Genomic DNA, 21668 nt, shown 5'->3' on the forward strand with positions numbered 1-21668 from the left:
CACCTTGTAACCTCCCCAGCGCTTAGAACAGTGCTTTGCACATAGTAAGCGCTTAATAAATGCCATTATCATTACCGGGGCGCTAATGAATTCTTTGCTATTTGACTTTGCGGGATAATGGCCTACAATCAGCAACGTCCGAAAGCGAGCATTTTCTTTTTTTTTTTTTAAAAAAAGACCCTAATAAATAACGGTAAATTAAAATACATTAAAATAACATTACAGTACATCGCATCCCCCGGAGGGTCCACCCTCCTAGAAGATCGTTTCCAAGGTCCATAAATAAGAGTTAAAGTCTGGCCGTCCGGGGGTCCGGGCGGCGCGGGGGTCCGTGCCCGCTTCTTTTGGTCCTTCGCCCCCCGCGGTGTCCGCGGGTCCGGAGGCGGGATGGAGGGGGCGGAGGAGCCCGGCGCGGGCCCCCGGTCCTGCCCCGGTCCTCCCCGGGCGGTCGCTAGGCAGAGTTGGAGGTGGTGCGGGGGAGGCGGGGGCCGGGCGGGGGCTGCGGCGGCGGGGGCTGCGGGAGGGTGTGCGGGGGCAGCGGCGGCTGCGGCTGCAGGGCCGGCTGCTGCTGCTGCTGCTGCAGCTGCTGCTGCTGCAGCTGCTGCAGGGGCGGCTGGTGCTGCTGCTGCTGCTGCAGGGGCGGCCGCTGCGCGAGGTGCTGCTGCTTCTGCCGCGTGGACTTGACGGCCAGGATGGCCTGGCGGTTCTTGTACTGCACCATCTGCAGCGTGATCTCCGCGTTCCAGCCCTGGTCCTGCGGGCAGCGGAAGTCGATCTCCTTGCCCTCGGCCATGACCACGGTGAAGTACATGTACTTGCCCTTGCGCTCCACGCAGTCCACCGTCTTCATGTTGGAGAAGTGCAGCTCCTTGAGCTTGGCCGGGGGCTGCTCGGCGGCGGCGGCGGCGGCGGCGGGGGGCGGGCTGGGCGGGGGCGGCGGGGGCCCGGCCTGCTGCTTGGCCGGGATGAGCAGGAGCCCCTCCTCGGTGAGGATGCAGCACTTCTTCTTCCACAGCTGCAGCAGCCCGTCGCTGCGCTTCTCCAGCACGCCCTCCTTCAGCGCCCTGCAGCCGCCGCTCTCCAGCATGGTGCCGGCACCATGCGGGGGGGGCCCGCGGGCCGCCGACGGCCGCGGCTCCGGCAGCGGCGGCGGCGGCGGCGGCGGCGGCGGCAGCAGCAGCGCCCGGGCGCCGTCCTCCCGCCGCCGGCGGCTCCCGCGCCCGCCCCACCGGAGGAAGGCGACGAGGCTCCGCCGCAGCGGGCGGGCGAGGCCGAGGGACAGCACAGCCGCGCCTCCTGCCCCGGGCTCGGCTGCGGGCGGGCTGCGGACCGACCGACCGACCGAACGGGAAGCGCTCGCCGGAGCGGCCGGGCGAGTCTGGCCCGCCGACCTGCTCACTCCGCTTTTGAATGGGCCCGCCCCGCCCGCCCCGCAGCGACCCCTAGCGCCCGAGGTGGCTCCTCCCGCTCCCCAGTGACACCCAACATTCCCGCCCCGCAGCGACCCCTAGCGGCCGAGGTGGCTCCTCCCGCTCCGCGGTGACACCCAACGTTCCCGCCCCGCCTTTTAGACTGTGAGCCCACTATTGGGTAGGGACTGTCTCTATATGTTGCCAATTTGTACTTCCCAAGCGCTTAGTACAGTGCTCTGCACATAGTAAGCGCTCAATAAATACGATTGATGATGATGACACCTAGCGGCCGCGGTGGCTCCTCCCGCTCCCCAGTGACACCCAGCATTCCCGCCCCGCAGCGACCCCTAGCGGCCGAGGTGGCCCCTCCCGCTCCGCGGTGACCCCCAACATTCCCGCCCCGCCCGCCCCGCAGCGACCCCTAGCGGCCGAGGTGGCTCCTTCCGCTCCGCGGTGACACACAACATGCCCGCCCCGCAGCGACCCCTAGCGGCCGAGGTGGCCCCTCCCGCTCCGCGGTGACACCCAACATTCCCACCCCGCCCGCCCCGCAGCGACCCCTAGCGGCCGAGGTGGCTCCTTCCGCTCCGCGGTGACACCCAACATTCCCGCCCCGCAGCGACCCCTAGCGGCCGAGGTGGCTCCTCCCGCTCCGCGGTGACACCCAACATTCCCGCCCCGCCTGCCCCGCAGCGACCCCTAGCGGCCGAGGTGGCTCCTCCCGCTCCGCGGTGACACACAACGTGCCCGCCCCGCAGCGACCCCTAGCGGCCGAGGTGGCCCCTCCCGCTCCGCGGTGACACCCAACATTCCCACCCCGCCCGCCCCGCAGCGACCCCTAGCGGCCGAGGTGGCTCCTTCCGCTCCGCGGTGACACCCAACATTCCCGCCCCGCAGCGACCCCTAGCGGCCGAGGTGGCTCCTCCCGCTCCGCGGTGACACCCAACATTCCCGCCCCGCCTGCCCCGCAGCGACCCCTAGCGGCCGAGGTGGCTCCTCCCGCTCCGCGGTGACACACAACGTGCCCGCCCCGCAGCGACCCCTAGCGGCCGAGGTGGCCCCTCCCGCTCCGCGGTGACACCCAACATTCCCGCCCCGCCCGCCCCGCAGCGACCCCTAGCGGCCGAGGTGGCTCCTCCCGCTCCCCAGTGACACCCAACGTTCCCGCCCCGCCCGCCCCGCAGCGACCCCTAGCGGCCGAGGTGGCTCCTCCCGCTCCGCAATGACACCCAACACCCCCCACCCCGCCCCGCAGCGACCCCTAGCGGTCGAGGTAGCTCCGCACTGACACCCAGAGTCAATCAATCAATCAATCGTATTTATTGAGCGCTTACTGTGTGCAGAGCACTGTACTAAGCGCTTGGGAAGTACAAGTTGGCAACAGAGACAGTCCCTACCCAGCAGTGGGCTCACAGTCTAAAAGGGGGAGACAGAGAACAAAACCAAACATACTAACAAAATAAAATAAATAGAATAGATATGTACAAGTAAAATAAATAAATAAATAAATAGAGTAATAAATATGTACAGGCATATATACATATATACAGGTGCTGTGGGGAAGGGAAGGAGGTAAGATGGGGGGATGGAGAGGGGGGCGAGGGGGAGAGGAAGGAAGGGGCTCAGTCTGCGAAGGCCTCCTGGGGGAGGTGAGCTCTCAGTAGGGCCTTGAAGGGAGGAAGAGAGCTAGCTTGGCGGATGGGCAGAGGGAGGGCATTCCAGGCCCGGGGGATGACGTGGACCGGGGGTCGATGGCGAGACAGGTGAGAACGAGGCACAGTGAGGAGATTAGCGGCAGAGGAGTGGAGGGTGCGGGGTGGGCTGTAGAAGGAGAGAAGGGAAGTGGGGTAGGAGGGGGCGAGGTGATGGAGAGCCTTGAAGCGGAGGCCACCTCAAGCAGCAGCTCTGGGCTGGGATTTGTGCAAATGTATGTTGTTCAAACAGGTGAGAAGATGCATCTGTGGATGTGAAGGCCTACGTGCACTTCTAGGGCTGGGCATGACCCTCACAGATTTCTCCATTTACTATCCCTCCCTTCTTTACCTTCCTCCTCCCTTAATCCTCAAAGCACCCAAGGCTTCCTTTCCCTGGCTCTCCTTTCACCTGTAAGCTCCATGTGGACTGAGATTGTCTCTACCTACTCTGTTGAACTGTACTCTCCCGCAGCAGAAAGTGCTTAATAACTCTCATCGATTGATCATTGCCCATCCACCCCCAGACATGAATGAAGATGGGGAGGATGGAGCTAGCCAGACCACACTCCCCACAACAACCATGCAAGGGAGAAGAGGGAGGAGATTATGGTAAAATAAAAGTGCAGTGGCCACCTGCGCTTCTAATTCTTCATTAGTGTCTCTGAACCCTTTCCCAAAACTTAGCACTCTCCTCCTCTAGAATGTAAGCTTTTTATGGGCAGGGAACCGTGTTGACCAACACTGTTGCATTGTACTCTCCTGAGCACTTAGTATAGTCCTCAGTGCACAGTAAGTACTCAAATATCATTGATAAATGATAAATGCAGGCAAGCTGCAGGACCATCTGAGGCTGTTCAAACCCTCCCTGGCTTCTTCCAGCTTTTAGCGGGAGCAGACCGAGCTTCAGCAACCACATCCTGTATAAACCAAACTCAATCTATGGTATTTATTGACTGGTTACTTTTTCCATGGGTTTTTTTTTAAGCACTTTGTGCTAGGCCTTGTACTAAGCACTGCGGTAGTTACAAGTAAATCAAGTTGAACGCAGGCCATGGCCCACATGGGGCTCACAGTCTTAATCCCCAGTTTACAGATGAGGTAACTGAGGCACAGAGAAGTTAATTGACTTGCCCAAGGTCACAAAGCAGACAAGTGGCAGAGTCATGATTTGAACACAGGTCCTTTTGACTCCTTGGCCCATGCTGCTTCTTTGCTTACTTTACTGTGAGCAAAGTGCTTGGAAAAGTACAATAAAACAGAATTGAGAGACACATTCCCTGCCCACAAGAAGGTTACAGTCCAGAGGGGGGCTCTTGTCTTACGGTGTCAAGTAGTTCCAACCCAAAACAACTCCATGGACGCCTCTAGCCCAGAACGCCCCACTTCCCCCTGCAATCGTTCTGATAGGGTATCCAAAGAGTTTTCTTGGTAAATATATGGAAGTGGTTTACAAACGCCTCCTTCCACGCAGTAACCTTGAGTCTCCGCCCTTGACTCTCTCCCACGCCGCTGCTGCCCAGCACAGGTGAGTTTTGACTTGTAGCAGCAGGTTGCCTGCCGCTCACTAGTGTCGAGTCCCAAAAAAACCATCACAGCAGCATAGCACAGTTTTTTTTTAAAAAAATTGCAATATTTAATACTGATCTGTATGGGTGAGGACAGGCGGAATCTGTTGCCCTAAAAATGGGCTCATCCTCATCCCAGAAGGGGAGACACATTAAAAAAAATCTACAGATGTATCCATATGCGATGGGGCTGAGTATAGAATGAATATCAAGTGCTAAAGGGTACAGATGCAAGCGCATAGGCGATGCAGCAGGGAGGAGTGGGAAAATAAGGGCTTAGTAGGGGAGGACCTTTTGGAAATGTGATTTTAGTAAGGCTTTTAATTTGGGGAGCGTAGTAGACTGGTTGGATATTAAGTGGGAGGAAATTCCAGGTCAGAGGGAGGACAAAGGGGAGAGGTCGGTGGTGAAGAGATTGAGGTACAGAATGTAGCTTGGCATTATAGGAGCGGAGGGCATGGATTGGATTGTAGTAGGAGTTCAGCGAGGTAAAATAGGAGGGATAGAGGCTTACAGCTGAAGGCAATGAGTTTGATGTAGAGATGACTGGGCAACCATTTTTCAGAAAAATGAGTGGGGAGAGATGGGAAGAACAGTGGTTTAAGAGACACGCAGGTAGGGAGGTCAATGGAGAAGCAGCGTGGCTCAATGGAAAAGAGCACGGGCTTTCGAGTCAGAGGTCATGGGTTCAAATCCCTACTCCGCCAATTGTCAGCTGTGTGACTTTGGGCAAGCCACTTCACTTCTCTGTGCCTCAGTTTCCCTCATCTGTAAAATGGGGATGAAGACTGTAAACCCCCCGTGGGACAACCTGATCACCTTGTATCCTCCCCAGCACTTAGAACAGAGCTTTGCACATAGTAAGTGCTTAATAAATGCCATTATTATTATTTAATGAGGAGGCTGATGCGGTAGTCAAGGCGGGATAAGTGTGGTGGCAGTTTGGTTGGACAGAAATTATTTGTCAAATAGATATTATGTGCCAACCACTAGGGTAGACACAAGATAATAAGATTTGATAATAAAATTTGATAGTCCCTCCTCCTCATGGGGCTCAGTTTGAGGGAGAGGGAGTAAGAGAACAGGAATTCAATCCCTACTTTACTGGTAAATTCTCCTTCCTACTTAGACTGTAAACCCCAAGTAGGACAGGGATGATGCCTGACCTGATTAACTTGTATCTACCCCAACAACTTAGAACAATGCTTGACACACTGTAAACATTTACCAAATACAACAATAAAAATGAGCCAATTGAGGCTCACAGTTCAGAGCCAGGATTAGAACCTAGGTCTCCCAACTTCCAGTCCTGGGCTCTTCCCATTTGGTCACTTTTGGAAACAGCAGCTTGAGACTGTAGTCAGTCCCTAGCCCCAGAGCCCTGCAGAGATTCCCAATCCCTAAGGCCACTGGAGCTTCCAGCAGCCTCATCTTCTGCCATCCAGGGAAAGGCAGCAATGTGAGATTGGGGAGTCAGGGGCAGCGGCTGTGAGTAATGGCCTCTGAACACCCTGTCCTGAGCTCCAAACAGCCCTGAAACACTGCTGCTCCTTAGACACAATGCCCTATTGCAGAAGTTGCTGTCACAACTTTGGTTTGCTTTTCCTTTTTTGTTTCAGCTCTCCTTATTATGTTCATCTTCCACCTACTCTTCCAGCCTTAATTTTAGATTGAGTCTCTTGGGGTCCAGGGACCATTCCATTTTTTATCCATGTATTTTTTCACAGTGCTTTGCACACAGAAGGCACTTAATAGAATGTAATGAATGAATGAATGGGATTCAACTGCAGAATTTGCCCATAGAGTTGTCCACCTAGGGCCCTTTGTTGGGCAAGGCAAACATCTTCAGACTAAGATATTAAAATGGCTAAATGGAGAAATGGAAGCACATTAAACTTGCTGGTTTTGCAGGCCTTGAGTAGAAGTCATTGTCACCTCATCGACAGTCTCCTTTGCTGAGGGAAAGAAACTTCACAGCAAATCCCCACAGTACTTAAGTAGCAAATACAAAAGACCCTGACTCCAATCACAGCTGCTCCTCAATTCTGAATGTTGCATGCTACCATAAACTGTCTGTTTGCTGGGTCACCCATCACCGTTATCATCCATGGCATTTAGTGAGCATTTAACTGTGTGCACAGCACTGTACTAAACTCTTGGGAGAGTATAACAACGGTAGACATGTTCCTGGCCCTTCACAAACTTAGTTACCCAGTCATTCTATAGTGGGGGCAGGCAGCATGGAGGGATAAAGAACATGTAGATCACCCAAACCACAGGCATCCAGGCAATGTTACTTCCTACTACCTTTCTTGGAAAGAAGTTTTTTTTTTCTTTTCTTCTGAGGCAGAGCCTAAAAATAGGAACATAGAACTAAGGGAACTTCTCACCTCATGGCTCTGACTTTTTAAATTCATTCATTCAATTGTATATTTTGAGCGCACTAAGTGCTTTAATGTGCCAAGGCACTGTACTAAGCACTAGAGGAGATGCAAGCTAAGCGGGTTTGACACAGTCTGTATCCCATCTGGGATACAGACTTAATCCCCATTTTACAGATGAGTAACTGAGGTAGAGAGAGTAATAATAACTATGGTATTTGTTAAATGCTGTGCCAGGCACTGTTCTAAGTGCTGTGATAGATACAAGATAATTGTATCATCATCTGAGGCTCACAGTCTTAATCCCCATTTTACAGATGAGGGAACTGAGGCACAGAGAAGTGAAGTGACTTGCCTAAGTTCATACAGCAGACAAATGGCAGAGCCAGTATTAGAACACAGATCCTCCTACTCCCAGACCCATGCTGTATCCACTAGGCCTTACTGCTTCCCTCCTTTACTTCTTCCCACTGGACTTGGTCCACTAGCCAGTTACAATTTTCCCTCTTTTTGCACTTCATTTTTGCTTTTGCAAAAGGCAAAATACCCCCCAAATATCTAAATGGAGATTTGCTTCATTTTAACTGAACAGCTACAAAAACCCTTTTTCTGATTTGAGACCATTTGATAAAGTGACATAAGGAATAAACTGAGCATGAAAACTTATTTTATATATTTGTGAAGCTCCTTATAGCTTATTGTGGGCAGAGAATGTGTCTGTTTATTGTTGCATTGTACTCTCCCAAGTGGTTAGTAGACTGTTCTGAACACAGTAAACGCTCAACAAATAACAACTGAACAAATGAACTTTGGACTTGTATTAGTTATATATTCACGGGAGTTTCTTTTTGCTCTTTTATCGTTATATTTTTCATATATCAAATTTATTTTAAATTTTCAAATTTATCATTTTGCTCTTTTATCATTACATTTTTCCCGGCCAGTTTGCTTTACAAATGCTGATAACCCTCTTAGTTGTGTGCAGAATCACGTTTCTCGGGTGTTTTGGGGTGAAAGCATCTAAAATATTAACACAATTAATATTAATACAAGTTTGATTTCAGTTAGATTATAGTTAATGTGCACGCGCCCCCTTGCGACCAACTATAATACTACAGTGTAGGAGGGCAGAGGCAGGAAAGAGCAATTTTAACCTTCTTTTATTCCATACTTACACCTAGGAATTTATTTGAATTACAAGTTATTTCTCACATTATGCCTATGAGGTAACTATAATGTAATCAACTTGAAGGGATTAAATTGAACTATTTTAAGCATATAATCTTGCATCTGAAATTAGACTAGGAAAGGAAAAATATGTAAATTAAAATCATGCAACACATTTACACTGATTTCTTCTTGTATGAATTTAAATAAGGCAGAACATTTCATCGAGTACTTTCCTAATGAATGTACAGAAACAGAAACGAGAACAAATGGATTAATATAGGTGGTCCAAAGAAAGCAAATTTTACAACATGCTAAAACCTTCATTCACCCTGAAGATCAGGTGCAATGTTTCAAAACCACCATCCTCGAGGAATGAGGTAGAATAACTGGAAAAGGTTCAAAGCAGAGCTTGGAAGTGTCCTATGAGAAAAAGAAAAAGGAAATGGGATTTCTTAGCCTAGCCCTTCAAATGCTGTCTCCTTACCCATCCACTATTCAAGCACTCCTTGCTCTTTCATTCATTCAATCATATTTATTAAGCGCTTACTGTGCTCTCATGCTAAGCCCCAACTGTTGCCCCCATCTCCAAGAGGAATTCCCTTGATTTTACCCCACACCCTTGGTCAAGTCACCCATCTGCTTGCCTTGACACACTTAGGTATTCAGGTTAATATTCACCTGCTTATTATTTTTATCTATCATATTCATGCTCCTTTTAGCTTATGCATATTGGCAATTTATGTCTCATCTCCACTAGAGTGTAAATACCTCAAGGCCAGAGACTGCATCTTTTGTTGATTGTCTTCAGTTACAAAATAAAACTGTGGTATTTAAGCACTTACTATGTGCCAAGTGCTGGGATAGATAGATATAAGCTCATCAGGTGGGACACAGGAGGGAGAAGAGATATTTAAATCCCAATTTTACAGATGAGGAAACTGAGGCCCAGAAGTTAAGCAACTTGTCCAAGGTCCCAAAGCAGGCAAGCAGTAGAGCTGGGATTAGCACCCAGATCCCCTGACTCCTGGGCCTGCTCCCTCCATTAGGCCACAAATTTTAAGGTTGGATCTTGACCAGAAGAAACCCAAGGATTCTTCCAGTTTTACTTGAATGAGGAGCTGTAAGAATCATTAGTATTCTGAGCCCTACTTTGCATAGGGACTCTGAATACTATTTTTCAGACTGACTTTTAACTAAGCTTAGGAATGCAGAGTTAAAAGACGAACATTATCTGCCATTGAGGGATTTACAATCTAATGGAGGGAGTGGGCATAAACATTTCAGAAGGCGAACCCTTTAACACCAGAATTCAGGATTCAAGAGAACATGGTAATAACTAGTGAATGATGTCCTAAATGAAAGCTGATATAAAGTGCCTGGCTCACTGAACCTCATTCACAGACTTGTAGGAAGCCAAAAGCTATGGAGATCTCGTAAAAGACCAGTAATGTGAGAAATGTCTTGTACTCTTCCCAAGTGCTTAGTACAGTGCTTTGCACACAGTAAGCGCTCAATAAATATGATTGAATTGAATTGTAATTCAAATAAAAATATGAAGCTCCTAGGAAAAGAGCAAAATATCTATTTTTTTTTAAACACCAGGTATTTCACCCAGGAAATCATAGGCCTGTCAATTTTCTTCCTGGAAGTCGTAGAACCAATAAAAGACTCAAATTGTAAATAATCGAACAGTGGAAAAACCAAGAGGATTTGTAAGGAACACATTTGCTTTGAGGATGAGGAGAGTCAATTCTCACTGATTTTCACTGGAAGTATTAATTGTAACCCAGAGAAAATCAAAAATATTTTCATAGCATAATGTCAGTTTTCCCCCAAACTCTAGATGCACAAATGTTGTTCTTTAAGCGCTTAAATACGATCATTATTATTTATTTGAATAGACTGGATTTTTCTTTTGCCTTTCACATGTTGTTTGCTTTTTTGTTCATGGTTTTTTTCAATTAACCATTCTTTAGTATCCTCCTGGTCCATTAGACTCAAAACCATCAGTCTTCCACACAGAAATGGTTAATCCTGACTCCCACAGGATGCCAAGCTCCTGCTACTCTCAGCCATGACCCTGTCCCCTATCAATGTGGTCAATTTTTTGGATGGGCAAGAAGCGAGTTTAACCCAACTTGAGGTGTATTTTTAAAGTGGTATGAAATGCATTTACTAAACACTTACTCTATGCTAAAGTGCAACTTACAAGGAAATCACATGGCTCCCAATGCAGGAGGGAGGGAGAACATGGTTCTTATCCTCATTCTACAGTTGGGAAACTTAAGATGTGACAAACAGCAGCAGGGACTTAAGCCTGGATTCCTAGTCTTGTTTTTCCACTACGCAGGGCAAGAGACTTGAGGACGTTTGCTTTCCAACTGTCCAGAGCATACTGAAGAAAATAAAGGCGTTTTTATTGTTTGGTGCTTTGGTGCTATTGCCACTGCTTCAAAGGTACTTATTGCAAGCTTACTGTGTGCAGAGCATGATTGGTTATATATTTCCCAACATCTCTGCTTTGTAAAACCGTGTCCCTCTTGACATGTGTTTATCAGTTAATCTGTGGTATGGTATGTAATATTTATCACATATTAACAAGCTGGAGTGTAAGCAAAAAGGAAAAAAAAAACAAAAACAACTCAAAAGTGAACCCTCCCCCTAAAAGATCAGTTGGGGAATGGGAGGGGAGGGAAAGCAGTCCCTGAAAAATCCAGAATCCATCAAGTATTTTTATTAGAGCCTAAGACAAATACCATTAAGAGATTATGTGGGAGTATATAGGGGTTTTTTTTGTCCCTTTATGAGGAAAAACTGGGCAAAGCGAGGTGGTGTGAGCCATAGTTAGGGTGATGGGGAGTACTAGTTTTATTTAAGCACATGCCCACTCCTTCCTTAACAAGTCCCTTGGGAGCCTATTAATTTCTTCAGCGCAGCAAAAAAGGGGTAGCACTACAAATTTTGAAAATGAGAAAACAATAAAGCTACAGATGCTGGCAAAAAAGTTTGGTGTGGATGAAGGTTGCCTGCTGGAAAAATCAGAAGAGGACAAAATGGGTTGGAAGAAAGAGAAGGGAGGAGCAGCTGGTCTCTAAGCACCTTTAAAAAATAAAAGGGAAAAGGTTGCTGTGGCAGAATAAGCTTCTTCATTCAAATAAACGTGAAAAGATGCAAGCTGAGGAGGAGTATGGTCTGTCTCCCCCTCTAAGCTCACTGTGGGTTGGGAATGTATCTGTTCATTGTTATATTGTACTCTCCCAAGCGCTTAGTACACAATAACCGAATAATTGAATGAATGAATCCTCCCACAACCTACTCACTGTATCTCAATCTTGTCTACCTTACCACAGATACATTCCCCCTCTGGCCTGGAACTCCCTCCAGTCCTATATACACTTTCCCCACCTTCAAAGCCTCATTATAATCACATCTCTTCCAAGAGGCCTTCTTGGACTAACCCCTCATTTTTCCTACTCCCTCCCCTTCTGTGTCCTCGGATCTGTACCCTTTAATCATGTGCTATGTACTCCACCCTCAGCTCCACAGCACTTTCTAGATACCCAAGTTTTATCTTAATGTCTGGCTCCACTCTAGACTGTAAACTCCGTGTGGGCAGATAATATGCCTATACCAACCCTGTTGTACTGTACAACACTTAGTACAATCTTCTGTACACAGTAAGTGCTCAATAAATACCATTTATTATCCTAAGACAGATGGCATCACATTGGTCCAATGGCCAGCATGTTGGCAGACAAAAATTAAACATGACAAACTAGCTGTCAAAAAATACACGTGAGAAGCACCTGAAGAGATCACATTGGGAAAGTCACAAAAACATCTACTGCATCAGCCTTCACTCATCTCCTAGTCTCTATAATTTGCTTTCCATAATCCATACGTTTCTCCATTCCTCAATAACTTCTGAAAGTTGCCATTCCCCTTCTGATGAAGCAGAAGGTTCTCAAACCATTGCTTCACAGAACTGTTATCAGTTCTCTCCCTCCTACTTGGCCACACCTCCCAGTCTTGCCGTCTGCTCCTCAGGGAAACCTACTCACCATAGCTCATATATTTGCCTCTCCTGCCTTCCCCAAGACTACAGCTCTCCCCATCTTCAAAGCTTCTAAGACCACATCTCCCCCAGGCCTTCCCTGAGCAATCACCTCTCATCTTTCCCAAATTTCGTCCCTTAACTACCTATTATACCCAATTACTCCCCTTGGCTCAATTTAAGTGTTTGTCTAGCCTGCTGGACTCAGGGAGCAGGTCTTCGGTTTTGTATTCTCCCAAGTGATTAGTGCAGTGCTCTGCACATAATGGGTCCCTGAGAGGTGCTACTGATGGTGAAAGACGTTGGAATTCTAGACATATGCTGCAGGCACTAAACTTTTTTTAATGGCATTTTTTAATCGCTTACTATGTTCCAGGTATTGTACTAAGCGCTGGGGCAGAAGCAAGTTAATCAAGTTGGGCATAGTCACTGTCCCACATAGGGCTCAGTCTAAATCCCCAATTTATAGATGTGGCACAAAAGGGAAGTGACTTGCCCAAGGTCACAACACACAGCAGACTAGTGGCCAAGTTCCTTACGACTCCCAGGGCCTGTGCTCATGTTTTAAAACTAGCCCATCAGAGACTTAATCTCCTAAACCTCACCAATGACCAATACTAAACTCTGGAAACTTGTCATCTCTGACTCTTTCACTCAAGCTTAGTAGTGCTTTGCAGTTAGCGCTCAATAAATACAATTGAATTCATTGAACACTTACTGTGAGCAAAACACTGTATTAAGCACATACTTTTTGTAACTCAAAAGGCATGTCAGTTACTCCGATTTACAGTATGATTAATATTATTTGGAAATTTAAAATGTTAACAAGATTTTACCATGTGCCACTCACATATTTTTCAGGCTGAATGTCTTTGGAGTCTGGAAATTAGATATTCTTCCCATCGCCAATCCCACAGCACTTTTATTTGTTAAGCGCTTACTATGTGCCAGGCACTGTACCAAGCGCTGGGGGGGATACAAGCAAATCAGGTTGTATAGTCCCTACCCCGCATAGGGCTGTCTTAATCCCCATCCTACAGATGAGGTTACTGAGGCAAAGAGAAGTTAAATGACTTGCCCATGGTCACACAGCAAAGTGGCAGAGCTGCGATTAGAACCCATGGCCTTCTGACTCCCAGGCCCGTCCTCTATCCATTAGGCCATGCTGCTTAATGTGTCTCCCGTTCTAGAGTTTAAACTGGTTATGGACAGAAAACCTGTTTACTAATTCTGTTGTATTGTACCTAATTCTGTTATACTGTAATGATGGCATTTGCTAAGTGCTAAGTACTGCACTAAGCGCTTAGTACTGTTCTGCACAGTGAGAACTCAATAAATACCACTGATGGATGGCAGCAGTTGTGTGTGGTCCAAGCTTTTTGCCTGCCCACTCTTCCACTGCTTTTTTACATTTCACCAGTCATATTTTTGCATGCTCCAACTCAAAAACTGGGCCATACCAGAATGTGATTCGGTTCATGTTCCTTGACTACCGTTCTTGCTGAGGGGTGTTGTTTCCTCCTTTGGCCATTACTTCTCTGCTCTATCTGGATCACTTGGATTATTTCTCTCAGCCCACCCAGGACATCGAGTTTATCTAAGCTTTGAATCCCTCTAGTCCACCCTAACTCCCCAAGCCTGAATGACAACTCACAGATGTTCATTATGCCTTCAATGTAATTTCCTGAACATCCTACTCACAGTATGATCGACACTAATATGAACTTCATTGTCTGATCCTTAGTACAGTGCTCTGCACACAGTAAGCACTCAAATATGACTGAATGAATGACACAATGCATCAAGTGAATCTGTTCACTTTGGGAGGTATCTCAGATGCGTTTTATGTCTGAATTATTCTGTGCACTACTACACTGCTTAAGTTAACTATAACTGCATTTTAGTGGCATTACTGGGGGAGATGTCAGAGAAACAAAAAAGCATCAAGGCTCATTTGGAAATCTAGAGGGCCGTCAAATCCAGGGATCATGCCATTTTTCATGGTGCTGGCTGCTGTGGTAAATTCTTCAAGGGTTGGGACCAGTGCTTTGGCTTGTTGGAAGGGCCTCTTTCTTCAATAATGGAAGGTGAGTTGAAAAACATCCCCTGAATCTGCTTGAGTTTGGTCTACCCAACCTGGTTTCACAGGCTGACAATTGTAGAGCAAACCCAAAAGATGAGGCAAATAAATTGCTCCAAGTGCCGCACACATTACGGATTTCACCTGCCACTGCTTGGGCAAGTTGCTGCTCAGTTCAAGTCTTCTGACATTCAAAGTGGCAGGAAGCTAGGCCATTGCTGAATGTGGCCAGCACGCACAATTTTTCCCATGAAAAAATGTTAGCTCGAGTTATTCAAGGAATCATCAGTCCAAAAGATTATTTGGCAGATTAGAACGAGAATAAAAAGTCAATACAAAGAGGAAACCAGGCATATTTGTACAGTACTGCAAATTAGTACTAATTAGGACCAAGAGGAAGACCTGTGTTGACAGAAAAAAATGTGTAGGTGAACTGAATATCCTTGGGCAGATGAAAATTTTTGTTGGGTGAATAATCAAAAAACCTACCTTTACCAACCTGAAACAATGCTTAGGATCTCCAGGCAATTAAAAACAACCCAGGTGACCAGGTTTTGGTTCATGACTCTGAATTACTAATCTGCCTTTAACCAGCTACAATTTACAAAGGTCCAAAGACTTCCTCAAATTAAAACGCTACCTGCTTGAGTTGTTCTATTAGTAAGATGTAAATTTATGCCTTAGTGATAAAAGAGTAAACACGGGACTACAGCTTCAGATGAAATTTGGAATTGTCATAAAATCAAAGCCCATTTCTGAAGACTCTTAAGATCAAACACACATTTGTTAAGTATGGAAAGCCACAAGACAGTGTTTTCCTGGCACACTAGAATTTTCCAATCAAGAATGCAAGGCCAAGTCCTTGTCTTTTTCCCAGTGTAAATTTTAATAACTGGATGCTTCAATCAGGGTACAAAATTACCAATATGCATTTAAGATCGACTTCCCTTAATAGGGTCTAGTTTACCAACTGAGGGAAGAACACTGTTCTAGACAATGTTCTAAAGTAACACATTACCTTTAACTAGAAAATATATCAAAATCAGTATTGTAGCAGGACTGCATATTGTTAAATTATTTCAGCAGGAATGAGAATCTGGAAATCTGCAATGCTTGTCAATTGGCAAATATATGGTATATTGTCTTTTCCCTCAAATACATCTTTTTCTGAACCAAAAATACCTGTCCCACACCTATTTGTAGTCATTCAGACTAGTTTGCAATTATGTACACATTCCCACACCAAATTAAGAAGCTCCAACTTTGCTTAAAGTATATGTTCTATTGGCCTAAAAAATGAACATAAAGGCAACATCAACCATTAATTAGGTCTTGATACCAGAGTTCAAAAGAAAAGGCATGAAATACTTGCATATTAAATGTTTTAATATTTTACCTAAGTGAGTGTTTTGGGAATGTTTCCGCCAGTCATAGCTCAAAAGCTCTACTTACAAGTTTTGCTCACTGTCCATTTTGAATCAAGAAAAGCCCCATTTCATAAGTCTCCTATAAGCAGCAGTTATGTAAACACTGGAAGTTTAAATGATTTTTAGTGCCCCTAGAGTACCCACTGAACACTTCACCATTATCTTCATTTAGAGCTAAAGATAAAGGATTCTACTGCAAGGTTTGCCCCTTTTTAAAGGAAACAGCTAATTTTCTAGAGCTAAGGGCAAGAATGGCATAGCAGAAACGAAACAGGAACAGTGAAAGAACACAGTATTCAGAAAAATGCAGAGACCCAGTAGTCCAACTTAATGGAATACAATTAACTTCACAGAAAAGTGATGGGGGAGGAACGACAAAAGGGGGTAGAAAGAGAGACAGAAAATTTTAAAATAAACACCTTCCCATAGCAAAACTATACACTACTTCAGTCCAAGCAGTTAGGGATTTCCAGAAGTCCTACTAAATTATCTCAAACAGCAAATGGATGGCATGAAGCAAATACCAATAATTTGACTCACTCTCCAAGATCACGGGACTATGTAAAGTAAAGCATTATAACTCCTTGCTTTAAGAGCAAGAGTCGAACTGCTTCCCATCTTAAGAATTGACTGCAGGATAAGCTATGAGCTTGAAGTACATCAACAAGACATAAACAGTAAGTAGCCTGAGGTATTTTTAGTGTGGCTCTGTTCTTCCAAATTAAAGAAAAAAGGATCTAGTATCTCAATCATTTATTTAAAAACTCGTTTGTACTGGTAAATATTCACCCAGGTCTGGCAAGAAATATGGATAGCTTTAGACTAGTCTCCAGAGACACTGAGGAAGAGCCACAGGAAAATCTGGCATTGGAAAATAGTTCCTTGTGCACTGCTAAGAAGAGGTACAAGTCAGTGTTTTCCAGTCTGATTATTTAATAAGCTGCCAAATACAACTAGCACATGCACTGTGTAGTGGGTTCAAATTTCTAAACCCTTCATCTCAAAGAGAAAGAACTATGTAATGTAACCTAATCAGCCTCAACATTTCTGAGAGGTAGGTAAGTAAAATGCACTACCCATTTAACAGATAGGCAGAGGTACAGGTAAATGACATGCACATGTTCCCACATTAAGCAAGAGAACCCAGAGATTCTGGCCTTTCCATAACTCTCTTCAGAAGATTATGTTCTAATTTTCTAAAGGAAAGCATAATTTCAGGGTTCCGGTCTCTTCCTTCTGCCACTCGTTTTATTGGTAGATGCAGAACTGCCTTCCAAAATCAGACTGTCTTCCAGGTGACACAGAAAATTGGTCACAGCCATTAAGAATTAATTTCAGTAAGTGAAAGCAAGACATGGTCATCCTTTGAGAAACAAAATAGTGCTTGGCATTTAAGTTACTTAGTAGGTGGCCATTTTTAAAACTTGGAAATGGCTTCTCCAGGTGATGCCGAACTGACCACTTCCAGTGAAGGCTAACGTGTGCCATCCCAAAGGAAAGACCTTAAAATAACAGAGTTCCGTAGACATCGTACAATAAGATGAGGCTAATGTCTGAAAATACTAGGTTTTTATTCACACCCCAGTGGTAAACAATATCCTTAATATGATGGACTGGGCTTTTTTGTAGAACACTATGTCACATAATACAGAAGCCTATACCATAAACAAGTAGACAGTTATGAATGTTAGATGTGGTCTTACTGGAAATTCTTAACCGTATACTAGTTTCTTCTCAAGTAGTCAAATCCAAAAATTGTCTCCAAGTTAGTACAAGTCACTGCATTTCTATAACAAAGTAATGAAGGCACAGCCAGTGCAAGCAGACAAACCCATTCAAACTACTGGGCTGGAAAAAAAAATACTTTGGTTGGTTCCTTAGGAGAGGATTTTTTCTAAACAAATATTGGTCTCAGTTGACAGTTCTGATCATTTCCACGGCTGCAATCTAATAGCTACGTGACAAAAGACATCACAAGAACCAAACTATGCAGCAATGAATGAATGTATTCATGCTTTAGGGGTTTACTGCATTCTACGTATCTGGCAGAAAATCAAACTATTAAAATGCTAGGTAGAATGAATCTATGTTTTGAACTGGTTCCTATACGTTCAATTTCATTTTTAACAAAAATTGTTTACTTGATTCTACCAAGAAATTACAAAACATAAGGCTGTAAGTAACTAATAGTTGTGTTTAGGCTATTACAGTGCAGGTTATCCTCAAGGCCACAGACACACTGCTTCACTGCTGCTTACACTCTGCTGGGTTTTGATCTTTCTGTTAAGGAGAACACAAAAATAACAGTTAGTATCCCTTTTAGGAATTCTTTGGCAAACTTATAAATATTTCACTCTTTCACATCAAGTATTTCTACAACTTTTGTTGAGAATATGGACAACCAACTTGGCTATCACAGCTTCATCACTGTGAATGGATTTACCTTACTATTTTTGGAAAGGTGTGATAAATATATAACAAATCTATTGTTATATCACAGTGATTAACATACTTAAATGATGTAATAAACAAAGGACGATTTATGAAAGGGGCTTGCACCCTACTTTTGGTTTTCTTCATGAAATGATGTGTAATAGTCCAAGTGTTGTCAATACCACTGGGAGCCAACAGACTACAAGCTCCTTTAATCAATCAATGGTATTTATTGAGCGTTGACAGCACTTTGCTAAGCCCTTGGGAGAGTATAATGTAGGAGAGTTGGCAGACATGAACTCCGCTCACAAGAAGCTTAGTCTAGAAGGGGAGACAGACATTAAAATAAACTAGATATGTACCTAAGTGCTGTGGGGCTGAGGGTACAAATAAAGGGTACAAATCCAAGTGAAAGGGAGAAGAGGAAATGAAGGCTTTGTTGGAGAAGGCCTCTTGGAGATGTGATTTTAATAAGGCTTTTAATTAAGGGAAAGTGATCATGTCAGATATTAAGGGGTGTGGGGAGGGGAGGGGCTCCAGGCCAGAGGCAGGGGATTTGGGTGAGGGATCCAAGGTATGATAGACACAATCATGGTAAAACGAGTAGGGAGGCATCAGAGATTGTAGGACAACACAGTGAGGTAAGATATGAAGAGGTAAAGTGTTCAAGTGCTTTAAAGCCTATGGTAAGGAGTTTTTTTTTTGATGCAGAGGTGGATGGGTGGACAGGAAGAATCCAATAATTAATAGTTGTGATACTTGTTTACTGTTTACTATGTGCTTCAGTGCTTTGCACTGTTCTAAGCGCTGGGTGGGGGAGATACAAGGTGATCAGGTTGTCCCACTTGGGGCTCACAGTCTTCACCCCCATTTTACAGATGATATAACTGAGGCCCAGAGAAGTTAAGTGACTTGCCCAAGGTCACACAGCTGACAAGTGGTGGAGACAGGATTAGAGCTCCAAGGGGAGTGGCCCCGGGCCGAAGCCCACCCCTCAGGTGGCCGCCTCGGCCTTCTGGCCCCAAGCCACCACCGGAACCGTGGCCGGAGCCTGGACAGAGCAGGGGACAACATTTGGGCGGGGGGGGGGGGCGGAGAGAGGGGAGGGGAGAGAGGGAGGGGGGGAGGGAGGGAGGGAGGGGGAGAGAGAGAGAGAGAGACACACACACACACACACACACACACACACACACACACACACACACACACACACACACCTGCTGCAGGCCTCACACCCGCGTCCACCATAGCCTGTGAGCCCGTTGTTGGGTAGGGACTGTCCCTAGGTGTTCTCGATTTGGACACTGTCCAGTCCAGCCTCAAAGCCCTACTGAGAGCTCACCTCCTCCAGGAGGCCTTCCCAGACTGAGCCCCCTCCTTCCTCTCCCCCTCCCCATAGCATCTGTATATATGTTTGTACATATTTATTACTCTAATTATTTTACTTGTACATATTTATTCTATTTATATGTTTTGTTTTGTTGTCTGTCTCCCCCTTCTAGACTGTGAGCCCGCTGTTGGGTAGGGACCGTCTCTATGTTGCCAATTGGTACTTCCCAAGCGCTTAGTACAGTGCTCTGCACACAGTAAGTGCTCAATAAATACGATTGAATGAATTGAATGAATTAGAACCCATGACCTCTGGCTCCCAAGCCCGTGCTCTTTCCACTGAGCCACGCTGCTTCAAGATTAATCTATTATTGCACTTTGAAAACACGACTCTGGGCAACAGCTCAACTTTAAGTACTCCTACGAAGAAGGTGTTGAAGGTGCCAAATTTTTCCACACATCAGAAAGTTACCATTAATATCGCTCACCTTCGGGTCATAATCTGGATCATTTTCTTCGTCTGCTTCTTCTTCCCCTTCCTTTATTACAGAAGGTTAAAATTTAGCCATAGAAAGTAGACAAAAGAAATTCCTTAAAATAAATGTCAAAGAACATTGCTAACAAAGTACCATGAACATGAAAAGCACTTTATTTTGTAAAGCTTCTATGACTATGTTATTGAATCACTTTTAAAATGAAACTTTCCATATATGAGTGTTTACGAAAGTTTTTGAGGTAGATTATAAGCTCCTTGAGAACAGGAATTTTCTTTTGCTCCTACTATGGTCTCCCAAATACTTAATACCAAAATACTTTGCACACAGAAGGCACTCAAGAAACATTACTGACTAGTTTGGGACAGTCTAATGACATCATTTTAACACAGCCCATTGTGAAACATGTGAACCTTGGGAAAAAGACTCCTTGTGTAACAGCCCACCAAGAAAGGAAGAAATCAAAACTGGCACACAAAGAGTTGTGCACCGCCCCCCGACCCCACCCGCCTTCCCCTGCCCAAGCATCTGGTGGATTGTGGGTTGGTGGTTCTACAAGTGAGCCATAGGGTACAGATCCATGGAAGTGGCAAGGCAAGTAACTGGAAGGTACCCCAGTGCTCAGGGTACTCCTTCCCTTTTATCAGTCACTCCCATCTACCAGGTGGGAACTAAACGCAAAATAATTAAGAGGAGCAGCCCAGCCTCTATTAACTGAATCATATGTGCATGCATACATACATGTACGTGTACACACCCACACACACCCCCACACCTCCACCCCACCCCGCAACCAATCTCTGCATTTTACCCAATTTTCTGTTTCAAATTCTCTTCACCAAACAAGCCGTATTTTCAAGATGAGCAAAATAACACGTACTCCACCAAAGATTCCAGCCCTTCATTTAAAAGACATGGGCCAAATTTAAAATATTCAGATTTAACACAGCCATTTGCCAAAAAGTACCTCATCATCTGCTTCTTCACCTTCTTCATCATACTGAAAGAGAGAAAAGTAATGTTTTATGGCCACAATCAACTGTCATTTACTCCGTAGCTTCTTGAACCGTACAAAGTAAATGTGTCACAAACGCTTGTTAAATGACTGGGCTAATGATCCTAATTTTAAATAAGGCAATAAATAAGGAACAATCATATCGTTAAAGGACATTCAAAAATGATAGCAAATGTCACAAGTAGCCATCTGTTACAAGACATTCCTTCAATGGTTCTGTTCCCCTCTGCACCTAAGAGGATCTCCTAACCGTTGGCTTCAGTTTATGCCCTCTTACCTATCCACTCTCATACTCAATTATATTCCAGGTGGCACTCTCTGTTCCCCACAAAATGACCTTCTCGGTCTGCCTCATTTTTAACTCATCAAATTCCTCCTAGTGCTTGGAATTCCCTCCCCCTTCAAATGTGAGCCCCATGTCGGGAAGGGACTGTGTCTGACCTGATTTTCAAGAAGCTACCCCAGAACTAAGGACAGTATTTAGCACATAGTAACAAATACCACAGCCCTTCCCATTCTCAAAGACCTTCTGGACCTCCACCCCTTTCAGGAAGATGTCCATGATTTATTTTCCTTCTCAAGTTAGAGTCTCATTCTAGTGTTACATTGTACTC

At 45.4% G+C, this 21668-nt stretch overlaps 2 protein-coding genes across 5 annotated transcripts in view; both read right to left on the reverse strand.

The window, feature by feature from the left end:
- On the reverse strand, positions 1-1805 carry PHLDA1 (pleckstrin homology like domain family A member 1). Its single transcript, XM_038756060.1, has 3 exons — positions 1734-1805; positions 647-1507; positions 1-511 (listed from the first exon to the last, which is right to left on the reverse strand). Exons 1-3 carry the CDS (start codon positions 1803-1805, stop codon positions 452-454), a joined length of 993 nt encoding a protein of 330 aa, XP_038611988.1. The 3' UTR covers positions 1-451.
- A 13416-nt stretch (positions 1806-15221) lies between these two features.
- Positions 15222-21668, reverse strand: part of NAP1L1 (nucleosome assembly protein 1 like 1) — a 41136-nt gene continuing 34689 nt past the window's right edge. For all 4 annotated transcript variants that reach the window (XM_038756886.1, XM_038756885.1, XM_038756887.1 and 1 more), the window contains 3 exons: positions 21007-21039; positions 20034-20084; positions 15222-18063 (listed from right to left, as the gene is read on the reverse strand). In XM_038756886.1, the coding sequence (XP_038612814.1) occupies positions 18028-18063; positions 20034-20084; positions 21007-21039 (120 nt within the window). In that variant the 3' untranslated portion in view covers positions 15222-18027. The remainder of the gene's footprint in view (positions 18064-20033; positions 20085-21006; positions 21040-21668) is intronic.

Source organism: Tachyglossus aculeatus, chromosome 14 (assembly GCF_015852505.1).
Source record: "Tachyglossus aculeatus isolate mTacAcu1 chromosome 14, mTacAcu1.pri, whole genome shotgun sequence".
Taxonomy (NCBI): domain Eukaryota; kingdom Metazoa; phylum Chordata; class Mammalia; order Monotremata; family Tachyglossidae; genus Tachyglossus; species Tachyglossus aculeatus.